The following is a 20338-nucleotide window of genomic DNA, read 5'->3' on the forward strand; positions in this document are numbered from 1 at the left end:
TTGACAACAAGATAACAAATAACAGTTGCGAAGTTATGTTACAACTCAATTTCGTCTGTCCAATAAATGTGTCAATTTGTTTTATGTTATATATTTACTTTATAAGTACAAATATTTGTGGCTTTCAAATTGTAACAAACTCAAAAAACTATGTTTATCTTTTTCAATAACAACAATAATTTAACAAATATAATATAATATTTATCTTTTTTAATACCACCAACAATACAACATTAATATAAGAATATTTGTTTAAGGATATAATTGGAATTATAAAAATCCAGCCCAAAATCTCTATCCCCTTCATATATAATATTGATAATATTGTTCCTATTGTAGTGAGATATTTTCTATTTTAATGCATTTAATTTTTTTAATTAAAATTTAAAATAATATTATTAAATGATAAAATAGTTTAAATGAATGGTAAACTAGGTAATGAAAAAATCAGTCCAAACTCATGTATTTTAAGCCTATTTTTTTATATATAGTATATATTTTATATTTTATTTGTAATCAATTGTGAGACTCTACATTATATATTAAGGAGAACTTAGCTCAGTTGGTATGGACGATGCATAAAATATGCAAGGTTCGGGATTCGAACCTCGACCACCACCAAAAAATAAAATAAAATTATATATTAAGGAGAGTTAATTTTATATGATATGATTTGGTATATGTGTCAGTTTTTATTCGGCAAAAGGAGTTTCACAATATTTACGTCTTCAATGTATCTATCCCCATGTGGTATATTTTTTTTTTTTTTTTATAAATTGTGTATGCGCCGCGTGGAACTGCATAGACAAATCTTTTGAGCATTGTGGGATTCAAATGAGTGACAAACTTTTCCTACGAGTTTTAATGCTACTGCATGTTCAATGCTAGATTCAGACTTTAGATTTTGGTTAAGTTAGAAGGGACGTGTATCATCTCGTATAAACACTATTGGTTGTGGCCATGTGATACTGATATTGATTGTTCATAAATTCTTACAATGGTTTAATGCAAGCTGAATTATTTTGTCAACAATGTAAGGTGTTGTATGTTATAGTAATGCCATTTGTACAGTGAGTACAACTAATGCTTTGTTGTTGGTTTAGATAGCACACAGTATGGGCATTGATATGAATTTGATCAATTTTTTATTCTTGCAACATCTGGTAAGGTGTTTGGAAGGTCATGATGTATTGTTTTTAGCGCTTTATGCCTTTAGAGCGGTGAGACCTACATTATCCCTTCATAAATTAGTTTACCGTTTAATTAGTTTAGTTTTTATCTATTTATAGTCTTTACATATGTGAGTATTTCTATAGTTTTGAATATAACAAAATTTAAAAAAAACGTTATTGAGTGTGTATTTTGTTAGTGATTTGTTGAAGAAAATTGATCAATAGAAGACACATTCAAAGAACAAAAGTAACTAAGGTAAAATATAAATGGTGACCAAATTAATTAGTGAAAAACATTTGAAATTGTTTTTGTACTTGTTATTGATTCATGAACTATGACGATAACACAATGGTTTACAATATTTTTTTAAATAAGTTTTGCTAACAAGTATTGTTAAGGATCTTTAAAAAAAAGTATCATTAAGGATAGGGTGAGGCCTATGTACAACAAAGTATCATTAACGCATATTTTCCATGTCAAAGTATCATTGAAAAAACGAACAAAGTTGCTTCACCATGTACAACAAAATCATTTAATTGGCTACATACCCATGTTTTCCAGCAAAAAATATACTCCATTTTTTTCTCTCTGTAGTTTCCAAACAAAAAGTTTAATAAAAAGGCTTCCAAGCAAAGTTAATGAATTGTTAATATGCCAATTATTACCTTTTTCAATGTAAAAAAACATAGTTCTCATGAAAACGTAGTACTATTATTCATTGACATATCGCATTTTTATATTATTTTATTTTAAAATAATATTTTAAATAGTTTTACTTGTAGAGTATCAATATCCAACTAACTCTAGAGTATCTAAGAATTTACCTAAACTAAACTGCATTTTAGTCATATCATATTACATGAAATTAAATGAATTCGAATACTTTGAACTCTAAGTCTGGACTACATGTTTGAGGATATGAATTTCTATTTTTGGGTTCTCTACTTTTGAATGATTTCACACTCTAAAAAAGGAGAGAGAATGCGAAAAAAATTATGAGAGAGAAAATAAGAGATGAGAGAGATAGAAAAAAAATATAAATGTATTTCTCTTCTTCAAAGGAGAGAATTCTTGTCCCAAATTTGATAAAAAAAGGATTTTGCCAAGGAATACCTTAAAAACATTTGTTAAAGAATCGATTAATTTTTTTTTGTTGGTTTAAACTCAAAATATTAAAGAAAAACATAATGTTACACTTATTGAGATTCATGTACCAAAAACATAAAAGTTATGCCTCACTAAAGTTATTGATGGAGTGAATATGTTTGTTCGTCCTCAAATTTATACCAATTGATCAATTTCGTCCTTCCATTTTTCAAATTAGAAAAATTGTCATTCACTTTGTTTCACATTTATGAGTTATTCTGTCATATTCACATGTTGGACATGTTGACATGCAATGTTAAAGGTTGATGTGTTCGTCCATGTCGCATGCCATGTAGAAAGGGACCAATTTGCTTGAATTTCTTTCTTTAAGAAACTAAATAATCATCAAGCCAAAAATAAAATAATCATACCAATTTGCAATCCATGCGTGGGATCAGTGTTGGATAGAGGCGGGGTTGAAAATTAGTGATTTGGATGTTGTCATTCCTCCATCTTTGATAAATGCCAAGGTTGGAGAGCTTGTTGATGATCGTGGAGAGTGGAATTTTTGTGATCTTCAAACGTGGATGCCAGTGGAAATTCTGCAAAAAATTCGTGCCATCCCTCCTCCTCGGGCTGAGCAAGGGGATGATATTGGTGCTTGTACAGGCGGGAATATAAGGGATTTTTCTGTTTCTCATGGTTATAAAGTGCTATGCAATTTTGACACGAGTGACTCTGTAGATCGTTGGGATCGAGTGTGGAAGCTTCATGTTCCGGAAAGAGTTCTAAGTTTCGTTTGGCTTATCAAACATGATAGGCTAATGACTTACAGTAGGCTCAACCGTATGCACATAGGGAATCCTTATTGTCATCATTGTGGGGATGCCATCGAGACAACCTTGCACGTCCTAAGGGATTGTCCTTTAGCAGAGGCGGTGTGGTTAAATTCTGTTGAATTAAAATTTCGTACCAATTTCTATACGACAGATTTGAGAGATTGGATAGAGCAGAATCTAAACCGGAAGAGGTGGGCAGAATTTTGGGCGACGGCGTGTCACACTCTTTGGTATTGGAGGAACAAGCTAGTTCATGATGATGATTTTGTGATGCCTGTTTATCCTTGGCAAGTGATTAATCAAAGAGTCCTGAATTATGGTGCTCATTCTAGTATAAATGCTTCAATTTTAGCAGGTAGTAGAGAGCTGGAAGAAATTCGGTGGTGGCCTCCGGATTCTGGCTGGATTCGTCTTAATACAGATGGTGCTTCTAAAGGTGGCCAAAATGCTGGTTGTGGAGGGGTGTTCAGAGGTGATAAGGGAGAATGGATTTGTGGTTTTTCAAAAGGGTTGGGCTCTTGTAGTGCTTATGTGGCAGAGTTGTGGGGTGTGTTTGAAGGTTTGAAGTTGGCTCGTTCTCATGGATACCGTAAAGTATAGCTTCACATAGATGCTTCGAGTGTGGTCTCTTCCATATCCCGTGATCAAGGTGGTAATGTAGTTGGCCCGACTCTTCTGCATAATATTCGACGATTGATCGACCAAGATTGGGAAGTTCAAGTTCATCACTCCTTTAGAGAAGCCAACGCTTGTGCAGATGCGTTGGCGAATATGGCTTGTGATAGTGGTTTTTCTTTGATTTTGTATGAGCAATGTCCTGCTCAGATTAGATCTCTTTATGTAGCAGACTTTGTTGGCATTTCAACTCCGCGTCTTGTGAAGCGGTAGTTGCTTTCTTTCGGGCTTCGGCCCTCTTGTTATCCAAAAAAAAAATAAAAAAAAATAAAGCAAGAAACCTAGAAATCTTCACCTCTTCGTCATTTTCTTCCTCTCCAAAATCCAACATTTGAAAATTGTGATCCCATAACATTCGTATGAACCTATACTCTAATTTTGGATAAGAATAAATTGTGACAACTTTTTGATAGACTATGATGGTTGTATGGTGCTCTTGTGTTTCAGTCGGAATTGTTTAGATATAATATTCTAGTTATAGGATAAATAATGTTTAACTACACGTGTCTTGTTAGGAGGGTAAAATAGGTAGTTTAGATGAAATGAAGGAGTGAGAGTATAGATGTCAGATAAAGTGTTTCATGTTTATATAGGAGGGTAAAATAGGTAGTTTGGAGGTTTGCATGGGGTGCGAGAAACTAATACGGTGGGAAAATAAGCCGCAAAAAATTCCGGGGATTTAATTGGGGTAATATTAACCTACTTAACCTTTTGGCCCAAAAGAGTGATTCAATTTCTATTCGCCCCTCCCTTTTACTCAGACGAGAGAGAATTGTAAGCTAAATATTCCCGCTCATTCCTGTAAAGGGAAACGAAGAAGGCAAAACCCAATTCTTCTTCTTCCGGCGAAAAAAAATGCACATACGCCGTCTCCGACTCGACGACTACGATGAAGACGATGAAGCCGCCGTCATCGCTGCTGTCGCCGCCGCTGAGGCTCAACCTCAACCACAGCCTCAAACAGTTCCCTCGGAACCAGTCTTACTCTCCGACGATGACGTCATCGACGTCTCCGATGACCACTCCCTTCCCACTCCTCCTCCACCACCTCCTCCGCCGGTTCCTCCACCTCAGGCTTCGGATTGTCCCGTCAACGATTTTCTTCGTCGTCTCGGATTCTGCATCAAGAGAGACTCGCTTGCTACTTGTCTTCGCGAACTAGGGGAATCGGTAAATGGCTTCCAAGGGTTCGATGTTGCTACAAAGGCAAAACTCTGTTTCGAGCAGTTTCTATTTTCTGATCTCAATTTCTGTGGTAGTGGTGTGCTTCCTTCTAATGTTGCTTCCATGCATCTCGATACTCTCCCTGGTCCCTACGTATTGCAGGTTTCAATTCCGTTCCATTCTACGGTTAATTAGTTATATTCTTTATCTTATTCTTAGAATTATTGTGAATTTGGAGGTTTACTTTATACTATAGGTAGATGTTTGAAAAAATGCTTAAATCAAATGATTACATGATTCAATCTTGTTAATTCGGACTCAAGGTTAGTAATTGTAATTGGTATGGAATTGATTGTTTTACCTTAATGTCAATGCAACTGATTTAAAGGTAAGAGCTTGACTTTGCAGCCAAAAAATATGCAATTTGATGTATTTTAGGAACCAAAAAATAATTTGAATTTGAACATTCCTTCAGTCCTTTATGGAAGTTTATAGTATCTGGGTTGTTAGGATCCAAATTATGCTCCTATGTGATGGACAGTGGGTTAAGTATTTTTTGCTTAGATGATCGCTGATATATATTTTCTCCGTGCGTGTCATTAATTGCGATCGATTTCATTTGTGGTACCTGTAGACTTTATACCTGAATGCGTTGGCAGGTTGATGAAATTGTCAATCTCTGTTGTCCTCTGCGAGGCAGATATCAACAAGCTTCTCCAAGTAAAAAAAGGTGCCTGAAGTTGTCAATGACTGATGGTATTCAGAGAGTCTTTGGTATGGAGTACAGGCCTATTGAAGCTCTTGAAGTTTGCGCGTCTTCTGGTTTAAAGGTTTCTTCTATGCCACGAGTCATCCTTTTTTTTCATTCGAATACACATATATACATGTCCATGATGATTTTATTTGCTATTCTCTCCGAGTAAGGGTTAACTAGAGGGGTCTATTGGTAATTGTAGGTCGCAATCTCTAATGTACAAGTGCGCCGTGGAATGCTGATGCTGGTTCCTGAAACCATTGAAGTATTGGGGGGATTAGTTGAGCAGCTGGATGCAGCTCGAAAGCGGCTGGTTGATGAACTAAATAAGCCAGCTAGGGGAAAAAGGTACAAATTAGTTATTCCAATAGGATTATTCAGACTGATATGGCAGGGGAATTTATATTTTAACAGGGAAGCTAAATTCGTGCAAATTTCTTGTTGTTTATATCTTTCTTGCTGGCTGGCTTCTACTACTAGAGTCTGTGACTTTACTGTATATAGATAAACTTTGATCAGTTAATCTTTGTTATCCTCATGCAGAACCATAAATGGAGTGCTTCCTCCTTTAGCAACCAGAGCGACTCTTGCTGCATGGCCTGCAAGTAGAGTTGATGATCTCAGTCACAGTGGCCCAACGTTGCACGGCACTGATACTGTCCAGGCAAACAACCAAGGTAAGTCCTTATGTTCTAGAGTAGAGTGCCTAAATGTGTGTGCGAGAAAGGGTGTATATACATATGATGTAACCAATCTCAGTCTTAGTATTCTTGACTCTTATCTCATCTGTTCTTTATGTATGTGTTTTTCAGCAGGTACCGGCCGCAGGATTTCTGGCACCGGTAACAACTTAACAACTGAAGATACTTCACGCATGAGTGCACAAAATGCTACTTCCAATTCAATACCCCGCATGGTTTCAAATGTGGAGCAAACAAATATTGACATGCGGCGCCAGCAGGGTGCCAGCATAACAACTGAATACACTTCGCGCATGGGTGCACAAAATGCTAGTTCCAATTCAATACCCCGCATGGTTTCAAACACGGAGCGAACAAATATTGACATGCGGCGCCAGCAGGGTGCCAGCATAACAACTGAATATACTTCACGCATGGGTGCACAGAATTCTACTTCCAATTCAATACCCCACATGGTTTCAAACGTGGAGCGAATGAATATCGATATGCAGCGCCAGCGGGGTGCCAGTATAACAACAGGAGATGCTTCGCCTATGGATGCACAAAATGCTACTGCAAATTTAATACCTCACACAGTTTCAACCGTGGAGTCAATGAATATTGATATGCAGCGGTGTACCAATCCCGTGTCCCATAATAGTTCAATGGCTAACCGGACATCTTCAATAGCTGAGGAGATGCATATAGATACTGCTAGTATTACCATGGAAAACTCTGTCGACAACCAATCTTCTCACATGAACTCAAATGTTGCAGTGGCACATGAAGACACCATTCATGTAACAAGAGAAAGTTCTGCGACTGCTGTGTGTTCTTCTGTTTCTGAAAATCTAGAGACAGAAAGGGGCAGAGTTCCTGTAATCACAGATAATACTTCTCTGAACGGATCTGCCTCCAATGTTTTTAACAATGAAGATATCCTGATGGATGAAGCCAGTGACAATCCGCTTATACTGTCTGTAGACCAAGAAGTTCCTTTCACATACTTAGCTAGATTGTCAGCCAAGTGGGCAGCAATGAAGGAGACAGATCCTCTGGTTCGGGGTAAAATTAAGGTAAGGAGATTCAACTGTCCAATGTTCTTTCTTTGGATAGTGATCTTTAGCTCTCGTGCATATGTTAGTATCAGTATTCAAATTAATTTTACTGACTCTAGCAAATATGAGTTGTTAGAATAGGCTACCTACCACCATATTCTACAGTGATGTTGTTAAAAGTTTAAACATGTTTTACTCCGATGTTGTATAAAGTTCTTTGCGCTGAATCCACATGTGGTGTTCACTCTTTCTACATATTAAGCTTCATATTGTAAGATTTGAGTATCAGGCATTAATTGCTACTCTATGGTGACATTGGTTCGTGGATGAAATTTTCTTTTGAGCATGTATAGTTGATGTGTCTTAGTTTCTGTAATCTCGATTTTTCGATATTATAAATGCATTATTTTTTTGTAGTGCTTTCTGACTGGCGTAAAAGGATTCCAGTATAAGAAAAGGACAACCTACGAGCTTCAAGCCTATGTAGATGACGGTAGCCTTATTTCTGAAATCCTCATTGATCATGATGTAAGTTTGTTCTAAAAAATAAGCTTTTAAAGCGTGACCTTTATCTTTTTGCCGTACTAAGATGATCAATGATATAATATTTTAGGTTGTACAGAAAGGAATTGGTTATTCTCCTGTGGAGGTCACTGCGGCTCTTTCTTCTTCTGACACAAATATAGTCAACAACATGAAGGAGACTATGCGGAAATTCCAAACTTTCTTAGCAAACTTTGAGGTAATACAAATCTTTCTCTGTATATGGCAGATTCCTGTAAGTTGTAAGCAGTTGTTAGCTAGCAGCCAGTTATTAGTTGTTTCTTCATTCTGTTAATTCACATCTTTCTTTTTATCTATAGGGAGTAATACTTGTGGAATTAAATAGAAGATATTCCCTTCCAATTGCCCTAGACATGAGTCAAGGCTGTCCTAAATCTGATGCGTGGTCCCTTCTGACAAGGCTGAAGTCTTATCACCCTGCACAAGCTCTAAACCATTTCCCTTCAGACACAATCGTTTTATCCCCATAATTATTTGAATGGCTAACGATTCCTAATTTGTCTGGGAGAGAGCTGTGCTCAAAATTGTTGCAACCTAACACAATGTGAACGGCAAGATGCCATTCCAGTCCTTGTATATTGTAGATGATAATAAAACTTTTCTCCATGCTTCACCAAAATCCTTGATCCCTAAAACCTAGCAGAACTAAGATGGACTTAGAAATGTGGCTGTATGGGATAGCATGGTGCTGCCATCTGGTCTGACGTGAAGGCTCAAAGTTGACCTATTGATGCGAGGAAGGCATTTTACGTTCAGGTCCAGAGAAAAGTTGATCAATTATTGGTTTCCAAATTCATCAAGACAAGGTATGACCCTACCTTTGATCTCATGTTGCCGTTGGGGCTGGTGCACTCAGTGAATGGCATGTAACAAATGTTTTTTTTGAGGAAATGTAACAAATGTTTTAGTAATTTAATTTGAAATGTAAATTTTTTGTCAAGTAATTTTTGCTATGCTTCTCTTTTTAGTTGATTAGTTTTATAGGATCTGATGTATTAGTATTAAAAATCAGTCAAGAGACCAAACCAATGAAACCAGAATAAGCTTAATTGGTTCAGTTGATGGCAAATAAAAAATAAAGTATTTAAAAAAATAAAATAAAAATGTGAAAATTTAGTCCCTGTTCAACCGGATCAACTGTGAATTAACGGGTTTCCGATTGAACCGCCCTCATCTCAGTTTGAGGCAGTAACCATAAATGGGTCTGATAATTTTTTTCTGACCCCCCAAACAAATGATGGGTTTGGTTGGGAATTCCAATTTTCCTTTATTTCAGAACCATCTCAATATAGTAGGTGTTAAAGAATACGAAAAAAGGATGCGTTGAAGCATATAGTAGGTTTGGACTTTTTTTTTTTTGATAGTGCAGTAGGTTTGGACTTTTGGTATATATTGTTTATTTTAAGAGAAAGAGAGAAGAAATATTAAAATTATTTTTGGAATGACAAAAATATCCTTAAATTTAAAACATAATATGTAATTTATCAACTAATTTGTAAAAAAAAAAAAAAAATTAATTAAGATTAGTTAATTAATTAATTAACGAGCCCCTTGATATAAACCCGGGCAAGGACATAGGTTCAAAGACAAGATGCTGATGTTGTGGTCTAAGTTGGTTAGAAACATATCAAGGAATGTTTGCGTTTTCTCGTAGACAAAGCTGATCGAGTAATTTGGTGTGGTATGGATAAGTCTAAATGTGGTTGCTTATTTTTTAGGGTCATGTTAACTTGTGCCCTTAGGGCACATGTTAAGGAACTTATTAAAGAAATATAAGTATGAAAAGCCGTGCATTCAACTTCTTAAAAGTCAAAATGTTATATTTTCAGGGCACAAGTTAACATTTGCCTATTTTTTATCACACACGGATTGTTGTGTGCTTGTACAATTGCCAAGAAAATCAAGTTCAACACTCTCCTCCTTGGATGAAATTACTCATATAAGGTATCAATAAATAAAAAGATAAAAAAAACTGATTATATTGGTATCTAATGAATAAATTTTATTCGTAAACCAACTTAACTGTCAACGTTCTTTTAGACCTGAAGCTGAACTAAGACCAGATCTTATGAATGAACTGTTGCTCTTATTCACTTATCAACCGTCTTTGTTGAGAAATTGAATTTAACTTGTTTTTTTCCTAACTCACAATGCTTTGTTTTGTTGCAACCTAAATAACAATGTAATCCAATTTGTTAAGGTTAGTACGCAGCTCTCTATGATAACCTCCACTCCCAATTTGTTTCTTGTCAATCAACTGTGTGCAGATTAACTGTGTGCAGATTGTTTTGGTTCTTTTGATAAAAGGTACACAATTGGAGAATGGTGTTGGAAGATGATTTAAAAAATAATCTATTGTGGAAGGACCATGATAAAACTTTGTTCCTTATGTGATCTAAAGGGTAAAAAGCAACTTGGTCATGGTGGGGATGTTTATCACTTTCTCATGCTAAATATCACCCCATATAGGGTTGGGAATAGGCTAGGCCAGGCTTTGATAGGCCTTTGGCCTTTTATAGGCCTATTTTTTTTGGTCTGGCCTAGCCTATCTAAAAGTCTGGCCTGGTCTGGCCTGGCCTGAAAGCCTATTTACAGGCCTACTTATTATAAAAGTCATTAAACATTCTATTTTATCTACTTTTAAATAGGCTAAATATGCCTTAAAGCCTATTTCATTGTAATGCTTGTCTATCACTATAAGGCCTTAAAAGCCTATTTAAAAAGTCTAGGTCAAGAAAATTGCTTTTCTGACATAGAAAACTTCCAATTGACACAAGTAAATGACCAAAATGCCCCCAGCGGTAGTTAACTACTGCTGGTTAATACGCCGGCAGTTAACTGCCGCTGGTACCCAGCGGTTGTTAACAACCGCTCACACCAGTTACAGAACCAGTGCAGTCTGTAACTGGTTTTTCCAGGAAATGTGTCCTGTTTTACCTGTAATTTCAAACGGCAATTCCGGAGGAAATCAAACCGAAACAACAACATCCAGCAATCACAAACATCAACATTTCATAGTTTATCAATTATTAGGTAACATTACACAAAACCGATAATGCGTTAACGTTTAACAATTGTTTGAAATTCATCAAATTTTCCACATTATGCAAAACATTACACGTAATGTACATTAATTACTAATAAATGCGAAACTCAAATATATTGATATACATATAAATAGTTGAAGGTTAGTTACATTATATCACCCAAAAAATTGGTCATTACATTATATATCCAAAAAAATACGTCGGCGCGTATCAACCAAAAAACGGATTAACACCGACCAAAAAGTGTCACATTTCATCTAATAAAAGCAAATCATCTAAATGTTCCAGAACATCTTCAAATTCGGTGTTTTCTTTAACCGGAGTGTCATCAAATTCAGTGTTTTCTTTAACCGGATTGTCTTCATTTGTTGGCTTTTTTGGTGGAACCGGTCTCTCTTTGAGCTCAATGTCCATGAGTGTTTGGAAACGATCATGTTGATCCAAAAATTCATCCTCCCATGTTGCCGTCTCTTCGCTCCTGTGATTTCTCCACTCCGTGGATGTTGGAGGTAGTGGGCAACCATCTTTTAGTGAAAGAAGGACAAAATGATTAGGGATTAGACCAAGGCAAATCATGTTGCTTTTCGGGTTAACCGGAGGTCGTCCTCTAAGTGGGAAAAAAGTCTCGGAGATGTAGTCTTTCCATGTAGTAATCTCTAACACCGGCCTATTGTAACATGATGCAACGATGTGTCCCATATCCAGCAATGTCAACCATTTGTCGGGAGGTGCAAAGCTACTAGGATTTTTGGGAGGATGCAATCCATCCAAGATGTAGTTGTAACGGTGCTCGCTCGCATATACCTCAATGTATTTGCTCCTATGCTCTTTCAACTCTTGAATAAGTGCTCTCCGCACCATAACATGACTTTCTTGCGTCAGACCGAAGGCTTCCGCTATAGCCCTAAACCCACAATGCCCGTCACCAATAACATCCACAACTCTCTCAATGTATGGTCTCATGAATTTTGGCATGTAATACATAGGATTGGATGGATCATAACTTGTTGAAACCAAGCTAGGCTTAGAAACCGGAACCGGAGACATGCCAATTCGAGCTCCTTTCCTTTTAGTTTGTGAAGATTTTTTCCGTGGTGAAGATTGACTTTCCGGATGTTGAGAATCAATAGTCTCCCACGTAGATGGGATCCTACCACGTGTGGTTTTGATTTTTTTGGGAGCTCCTTTGGTTGCCACCTTTCTTGGAGGTGGTGACAACAATGTGATCTCCGGAAACGCTAACAACCGCAAAGCCTCTTTGATTTCTAGTTTCATTTGGAACGGAACTCTTTGGAGACGTTCTTGAATACCATGCCACTCCTCCACGACCGAAAACAAATCTTCATTACTTTGTTCTTCACCCATGTACAACTTATGCCAATGCGGGTGTATCTCATCCAATCGAATGGGCATGTTGTGACGGATTTTCATAGCAATGAAGCATGCACAAGGTAGGCCATACGACGTCGTTTGAACACAACCACAAGTTTTCTTCTCAATGCACAAGGTTCTCCTAGCACGCTCTTCTTCCACAAAAATAAAATTCATGGCTTGTCTAGACACGTGACCACCCAACCCGGAGTACAAAATGACATCGTTGTATCGATGTTCCAAGACCGTAACGCTCCTACCAAACGATGATTGTATCTCCCCAAATTGGTTTGCCAACATCTCATCTATTTTATGCCAACAAGTACCCAAATCACCCTTGGAGGTGGACAAATATTCCTTCACCACACCATGAGCTCCTTCAACTCTATTCGTGGTCCTACACCCAAGATGTAACACAAGGTCCGTCCATGCCCTCACTAGTTTGTCCTTAAAAGGGTTCAATATGGTTTCTTGAACATAGTTAAGAAACTTTGGATGATCCTTACAAGCATCTAGGAATTCCACTAGATTAGCCGCATATAACTCTTGAGTAGGAGATTCAACCAATTTTTCCATGCATCAAATATGGTATCAACCAACTTACTATGCTTCTCCTCGTCGACAATCTTCTTTTGGCCATCCACCACAACAACGTTTTGTTTAACTTTGCAATCGGTGATGATTCTTTATCTAACATTTTTGCCAACATGGAAATAACAAAGTATTGCACTACTACCGGGGAGAACATTATTTACGGCATTCATCATACCTGTGTCCTTGTCGGTCACTACCACCTTAGGAATATCACTATTTGGTCCAAGAAGTTTAAGCAACATTTGCAAAGCCCAAGTAAAGTTATGCTCCTTCTCGGACGCCATAAATGCAAAACCAACCGAATATGTCAAATAGGTTGAGGTGACTCCAACTATTTCAAACAATGGCATCCTATACAAGTTGGTTTTGTACGTGGAATCCATTATCAAAACAGTAGGAAAATTGTTAAACAACTTTACCGAAGTTGGATGAGTCCAAAATATGTCTTGAACGGTTTGACTTTCCTTTTTTTCTCTTACGTAATAAACATATCCATTCTCTTCCAACTTTGTGATTAGATATTGCATCTCCGTCAAGTCACCCCTTTTTGCCTTTTTGAATTTATGACGTTCATTGTAGACTTGCTTGATATTTGTCATGGACTCTTTCCTTTTATTCCTCAAGTTTGTCAAAATATTTTTTGGTTTCACCGAAGAATTGGTCAAGTCATGTACAATCTTCTTGTCGTCCTCCGTTAATCTTCCGGCAAGAAGGTGCCCTGCTACATACGGCACCATCTCTTGGTTGTGAACGCCATTAAGAATAGCCAATTTCCAAGCATTGTCTTCCCTAACGACATATCCACGCACCTTGAACAAACACCCACATTTTCTTGATCCCATTCCTTCATGCTTCACTTTTGTCTTCGGTACTTTGTGCTCGCCGCTCCGTTCACAAACCAACTCCAACATAGCATTTCTTCCTTCACAAGATCTTCTAATGACAACCGTAAATCCAGCCCTATTTGCTTGTCGACGGATCCAACCGGGCAATTCGTTTTTATCTTTCCATGTGTCTTGGGTTGAAAAGAAATGAGCCGTGTCCACTTCGTTGTCACGAAGTTTCCACACATCGGAATTGACGCTTGAAGCCTCAACTTTAACGGAGACTTCGACCTTAGCGGGAGCTTCAACCTTAATGGAATCGACAACTCTAGATTTTCGATCACCCGAATCATCACCCGCATTCTCAACATTATCTATAAATAAACATCATACAATTACTAAACTAATTAATAAACATCTATCTAATATCATATATTAACATAAACAAACAAAAAAAACAAAAGAAAAAAAAATGGAAATTTTTTTTTTGGGCAGTAGCTACTGCCACTTAGAAAATTTTGAAAATTTTCTAAGTCTCCAGCGGCAGTTAACAGTCGCTCACTCCCAGCGGTAGTTAACTGCCGCTACAACGCGTGTCAGAACAAAAAAAAAAACCAGAAAAATCAATCAAATGCAATGGATTTTAACGTTGTAATACCTGTTCTTTGATGCATTTTGTGTGTAGAAACGTCTTAGCAATCGATCAGCAATGATTTTAACACAACAATTTTGAAATGGGTTTTTTTTTTTTGTATGGTTTTGGAAATGAGAAAGGTGATGAATGAATAGGTGAGGTAGGGGTTTGCTGGTTTTGGGGGGAAAGACTTCAGCGGTAGTTAACAACCGCTGGGTACCAGCGGCAGTTAACAGCCGACGTGTTTCCCAGTGGTAGTTAACTACCGCCAGGGGCAATATGGTCATTTCCATGTGTCAATTGGAAGTATTCTTTGTCAAAAAAGCAATTTTCCTAGGTCAAATGCATCTAAAGGTCCTTTAAGTTTTTCGTTTTTCCCAAAGTGATCCTTTAAGTTTCAAAAGTCCCAAACAAGTCCTTTTAGTTTTGAATCGTTTCAAACAAGTCCTATTGTAGATAGCATAGTTGGTAATTGCTTCCTTGAACTCATCTTTGGTACCAAATCTGGCTCCTAACACCCACTTAAAATTAGTCATCTTTTTAGGTATGGCAAATGGTAGATAATGCTTTTTGTTGCTATCATCTGAATCATCACCATCATCCTCTAAAATGACTTGTTTGAAACGATTCAAAAACTAAAAGGACTTGTTTGGGACTTTTGAAACTTAAAGGATCACTTTGGGAAAAACGAAAAACTTAAAGGACCTTTAGATGCATTTGACCAAAAGTCTATTATTTGAGTTTTTTTTATTTTTATGTTTAATATAAAATATATTTTATTATAAATAAAAAATAAATTTTAATAACATGCATAAACAGGCCGGCCTATTAGGTTTCGTAGGCTTTTTTGATAGCCTAAGTCTGACCTATTTACTCAAATATGCTTTTTCAAAAACATAAGCCTAGCCTTTTTAATAAACAGGCCAGGCCAGGCCAGGCTTAAACAGGCCAGACCGTAGGCCCCTGTAGCCCGGCCTGGCCTATTCCCAACCCTAACCCCATATTAGACCAATCATCTAATACTCAATTAATAACAATATAGACCCTAGTCTAAGGGTACACATAAATTTTAAGTTATCCGAAGAAAATAAAAAGTTAAAAACATAAGTGAAGGACCATAGATTTAAACACTAAGAGTTTACATTTGAAATTAAATTAAGATACCACGAGAGTAATTTTGTCTTATTATTCTGTCTTAAGCACGTGGTTATTCTTAGACATACGAAGATCGCCCTTCTTACAAGAAGGCTTTTGCCAAAGCCCAAAGATGTGTCGTTCTGCCCAGTCCACTAACTCAGGATAAAGCACCTTAAAAGGAAACATCACTTTGAGCCATGAAGGGTTTGTCACATACATATCTCCCCTGCACGCACTTTTTACTATGTCTTTGGCACATTCATTTGCTGATCCCAATGGAATGCATTGCAGACTAGCCTACAATAGTTAATGTTGTGAATTAGAATAAGAACACACACAGTAGTGTAAAGTGCATTGGTTGAGGTTTAAATTAAAGGAGGTGTAATATTATGCTTGGAACCAATTGACCAACCTCGTCTTCATATGCCTTCAATGCCATATTTGTTTTGATAAAACCAGGTGTGACGATTGTAATGCCAATGGTCCAACCAAGTTCAATTCTTAGAGTCTCAAAGAAGCTTATTGTCGCAGCCTTACTAGCCTGATACCATAATGCATATAATCACAGTTTAAGACTATTATTTTGGCTACATAAACTAATTGAAAAGTAAATTAAAATAAATTTGTTGCGTTGTAGCATGCACTTTCTCTATAATTTTGAAAAGAATTAATGTCTATGTTTACATTATAGAGACTTAATCTTGGAAGTGGGAACCATCCACAACCCGAAGCAACCACTATGATCCTGCCTTTGCTGTTTTTGAGATGTGGGATTGCATATAGAGTGCCATGAACTGCTCCCCAGAAATTTGTATCCTGTGAATAAACACTAAAAGTGAAACTACCACTTTTGAGATACTCCCTCCGGTCACATTTATAAGCAAAAAACACATTTTTAGGTTCATTGAATAATTAATGTATCCGGTCACATTTATATGTTAGATACATTGGTTATTCAATATATCTGAAAAGTTGTTTTTTGCTTATAAATGTGACCAGAGGGAGTAGTTATTAAGAGTTAAGACTACCCACTTTTGATGTAGTTCAATTTATTCACCATGAAGTTAATATCTAAGCAGATATCTATAAAATCATGAATGACCAAAGGGAAAAATGCTACGTATTTTGTTCATCCTTGTATCATAGTATATAACTATCAAATGATATAGCATATATCATTCCTTAAAAATGTTTTCCAACCGATCATAGGTTTTGTTAAATATCCCAAAGATGAGCTTGCTAACTTGACTCAACCTAATAGCTACCTAAACTTTAATTTGGCTCCGCATTGGGATTTTAGATATTATATATACCTATATCTAAATGGGATGCTTTTTTTTTTTTTTTTGAGGGATCTAAATGGGATGCTAAGTTTAATTTATATAATTTTCCTTCAAAAAATAAGTTTAATTTATATTTTGGTCTCATTTTACATTTTATGTTATTTTATTTTCAATTTTATTGTTATTTATTTAATAAATAACTAGTTTTTTTTTATAGCTATACCTTTTCTTTAGTAAAAAAAAAAGGTAAATACAGTGTTGATGCAAAAAAAAAAAGCTAAATGAAGAATAAAATAAAGGAAAATAATAAAAGTTTTGGGAGACAAACACCTAACCCATGAAATAAAAAGAGAGAGAAAGAAAGAAAAAAAAAAAAAGCAAAATAAAAATATACATATTAAAGAGTATTTAAGAAAACCATCTCTAGAATGTGTATTGTAAATATTATTGCACTCTGTTATTTTTTAATGGACAGTGAGACCACGTCCATTAATTGAAGCAGAACATATAGCTTACCATAATTGGATTGTATTTAGTTAAATCATGAGTATCCTCTATCAAAATTGGAATGCCAGAAACTCCAGCATTATTTACCAGATGATCCACTGCATGAAACACACAATTTTTTTGATATATACGAGTCACTAAAAAGAAAGAAAAAAAAGACAACAATGAAAGTACTTTAAAATTTCACCAACAGTCACATACATCGTCCAAAGTGTTTGATTGTTTCATCAATAAACCGCTTACTGTCTTCAACCTTGGAAACATCTGCACCAATGATAGTAACATCAGGGGAACCAAGGGATGTTGCCATGTCAGCCACTGCTACAAGATTCTCTTTTCGAATGTCAACTAGAGACAACCTTGCTCCTCTCTTAGCATACTCATAAGCTAGTTCCTTTTTTAGAGAAAGGTTTTATTAGCAACATTAAAACTGGTAGCAACTCATGTACCCTAAAGTTTTATTTGGTATAGTATTTATCATTTAATCATTTAACGATTCGTTAATTTATATTTATTTAAATTTTTTATGAAAAAAAGATTTAGGTGAGTCACTATGATGCTAGCTCTCTAGTTTCAGCGTAGATCTCAAACCGCATAGAGAATTGATAGAGATTACAAATCATCTACCTGATTTTTAAGCAATGAGATTAAACTCACTCTCGTAAAATATGAATCAACTTCTTACCAACTGAACAAAGTCGGTCCAATAATGTTTAAAAATAAGTGAGGTTTGAAACAAGTTTTAATATATGATACCTTTTTTGTGTGCATATGATGCCTTACCTTTGGGTTGGCCCTGCAACGGAACCAACTATTGCGACTGGTTTTTAAATGAACTGAAATTATTTTAGCTAATTTTGCATTATTGATACTAGTATCCACATTTTTCTCGTAGGTATGAGATGAGATAATTCACCAAAACAGAATATTAATGGAGTAAGTTGGGTACCTCGCCAATTCCTGAGGCTGCCCCAGTGATTAGTACTACTTTTCTTTCCATGCTTTCTGTGTGCACCAAGTTTTTTGCATAAATAAGCAATTTGACGAAAAGAAAAGGTAACATGATGATAGGGATCGAAATAAGTGACAATGGGGGCAATACTACATTCAGTATGCTGCAAATTGCACTCATTGTTTTGGGAGATTTGATTGGCAGCTAAAACTAAACTAAATTTGCAGCTTTTCAAAGTTGTGTCTTCAACTATGACTATACAACACACATGCATGTGTTGATGATTGTATTGTAGCTATGACTTGAATTTATATTGTAATGTGAGACATGTCTGGCAGTGACTGTTAACTCCAGGACATGTCTATCAATAACTATTTTTATGTGCAATTGCCAATTTTGTTGAGGGTTGTTGGATGGGGCATGAAATAGTTATTGCATCTAGCAATCACAAAAAATAAAAAATCAGTGTCCCTATCTTATGGCTGTTTTCAATGGACCGCGTGTGATGAAAATATTGGTAGTGGATAGGAATTTCTGAGATTAATTAGCCAAATACCCCCCGAAATTGCAAGGCGCGTCAATTACCCCCATGTAGTTAACGAAATATCAATTACCCCCCCGAAATTGATAAACGTTAGTCAATTACCCCCCTCCGTTAATTTCTTCCATCCAACATGCTGATGTGGCAGTTAACTGCCCACGTGGCACTGCCACATGGTCAGAAAAGGCATGCCACGTCAGAGGGGGGTAATTGACTATATTTTTTATTTTTTTTTGAAATTTTTTTTTTTTGAAAAAAAAAAATTGAACAAAAATATGATTTTTTTTTTCCTTTTGAACAAAAATATGATTTTTCCTTGCAAATTTATGATAATTGATCACCACTATGAATCTTATTCCTTCTATATGCTAATTTATATGACTAATATATGCCACTGTCATTATTATCACTACTATATAATGTGAAGTTGATGGTGTGTTTCGATTTGGACAGAAGAGGGGGAATTGAAGCTTGCTTTAGGGCTTAATAATGATGAAAATGATAATGGAAGCTTTGCATGTTGATTTTTATTGAAGTACATGATAGTATTGTTGTGTATGTTGGTAGTTTTGATTAAAATTCTTGGTTCACAATAGTTATATGAAATATGTATTGTTGTTCTAAGTATTTTCTTATGTGTATTGGAAACAAATGTAAGAGGCAATTATGTTAAGCTGTTTGTGCTGCTATTGTTCTAAGTTGTTTGTGTTGTTATTGTTCCAACAAGTTTGTGTCAAAAACCCCCTGTAGTTTATCAATAATGGTTAAAAAAACCCCTGTAGTTTATCAATAATGGTCAAAAAACCCCCTGTATTTGAATTATTTGGGCTTATGTTTTGAGAGAACCTGTTATGCTAGTTCTGTTTGTGGCTGGTGGCGTGTTTCTGCGGCCTGCAGTGTCTGGGTGCCTGCAGTGTCTAGGTGCATGAGTGTCTAAGTTTATAATCTATGACTAAGGTATGCTACTATATGACAGAATTATCTCTGTGAAATCATCATTTAAGTATGCTACCTATAATGACAGTATAAACATAGAACAGTATAATGACAGTATAAGCATAGAACATCTATATGACAGAACTATATGACAGAATTATCTCTGTATAAGCACATTATATAGTAGTGATAATAATGACAGTGGCATATATTAGTCATATAAATTAGCATATAGAAGGAATAAGATTCATAGTAGTGATCAATTATCATAAATTTGCAAGGAAAAATCATATTTTTGTTCAAAAGGAAAAAAAAATCATATTTTTGTTCAAAAAAAAAAAAAATTCAAAAAAAAAAATTCAAAAATAAAATAAAAAATATAGTCAATTACCCCCCTCTGACGTGGCATGCCTTTTCTGACCATGTGGCAGTGCCACGTGGGCAGTTAACTGCCACATCAGCATGTTGGATGGAGGAAATTAACGGAGGGGGGTAATTGACTAACGTTTATCAATTTCG

At 36.0% G+C, this 20338-nt stretch overlaps 2 protein-coding genes and 1 pseudogene across 4 annotated transcripts; 1 reads left to right on the forward strand and 2 right to left on the reverse strand.

Annotated features, from left to right (window-relative positions):
* Positions 1-4532: 4532 nt before the first annotated feature.
* RMI1 (recQ-mediated instability protein (DUF1767)) lies at positions 4533-8933 on the forward strand. Of its 3 annotated transcripts, none has more exons than XM_085705930.1 (8): positions 4533-5099; positions 5597-5767; positions 5894-6039; positions 6235-6368; positions 6504-7447; positions 7847-7957; positions 8043-8171; positions 8293-8933. In XM_085705930.1, exons 1-8 carry the CDS (start codon positions 4629-4631, stop codon positions 8461-8463), a joined length of 2277 nt encoding a protein of 758 aa, XP_085562056.1. In that variant the 5' UTR covers positions 4533-4628; the 3' UTR covers positions 8464-8933. The 3 variants fall into 3 exon arrangements, with proteins under 3 accessions (XP_085562056.1, XP_085562057.1, XP_085562058.1); XM_085705931.1 differs by having other exon boundaries at positions 4571-5099; positions 6507-7447; XM_085705932.1 differs by having other exon boundaries at positions 4571-5099; positions 8052-8171; positions 8293-8612.
* A 2353-nt stretch (positions 8934-11286) lies between these two features.
* Positions 11287-14503, reverse strand: LOC146934081 (uncharacterized; annotated as a pseudogene).
* A 1055-nt stretch (positions 14504-15558) lies between these two features.
* LOC146934082 (11-beta-hydroxysteroid dehydrogenase-like 3) lies at positions 15559-18638 on the reverse strand. The gene is made up of 6 exons (XM_085705933.1): positions 18340-18638; positions 17592-17784; positions 17400-17488; positions 16285-16416; positions 16013-16141; positions 15559-15897 (listed from the first exon to the last, which is right to left on the reverse strand). The coding sequence occupies exons 1-6, from the start codon at positions 18520-18522 to the stop codon at positions 15649-15651; spliced, it is 975 nt and encodes a 324-aa protein (XP_085562059.1). The 5' UTR covers positions 18523-18638; the 3' UTR covers positions 15559-15648.
* Between the last annotated feature and the right edge of the window lie 1700 nt (positions 18639-20338).

This window comes from Medicago sativa, chromosome 4 (genome assembly GCF_051527215.1).
Source record: "Medicago sativa cultivar Bolivia chromosome 4, Bolivia_mono, whole genome shotgun sequence".
In the NCBI taxonomy this organism is placed as follows: Eukaryota; Viridiplantae; Streptophyta; class Magnoliopsida; order Fabales; family Fabaceae; genus Medicago; species Medicago sativa.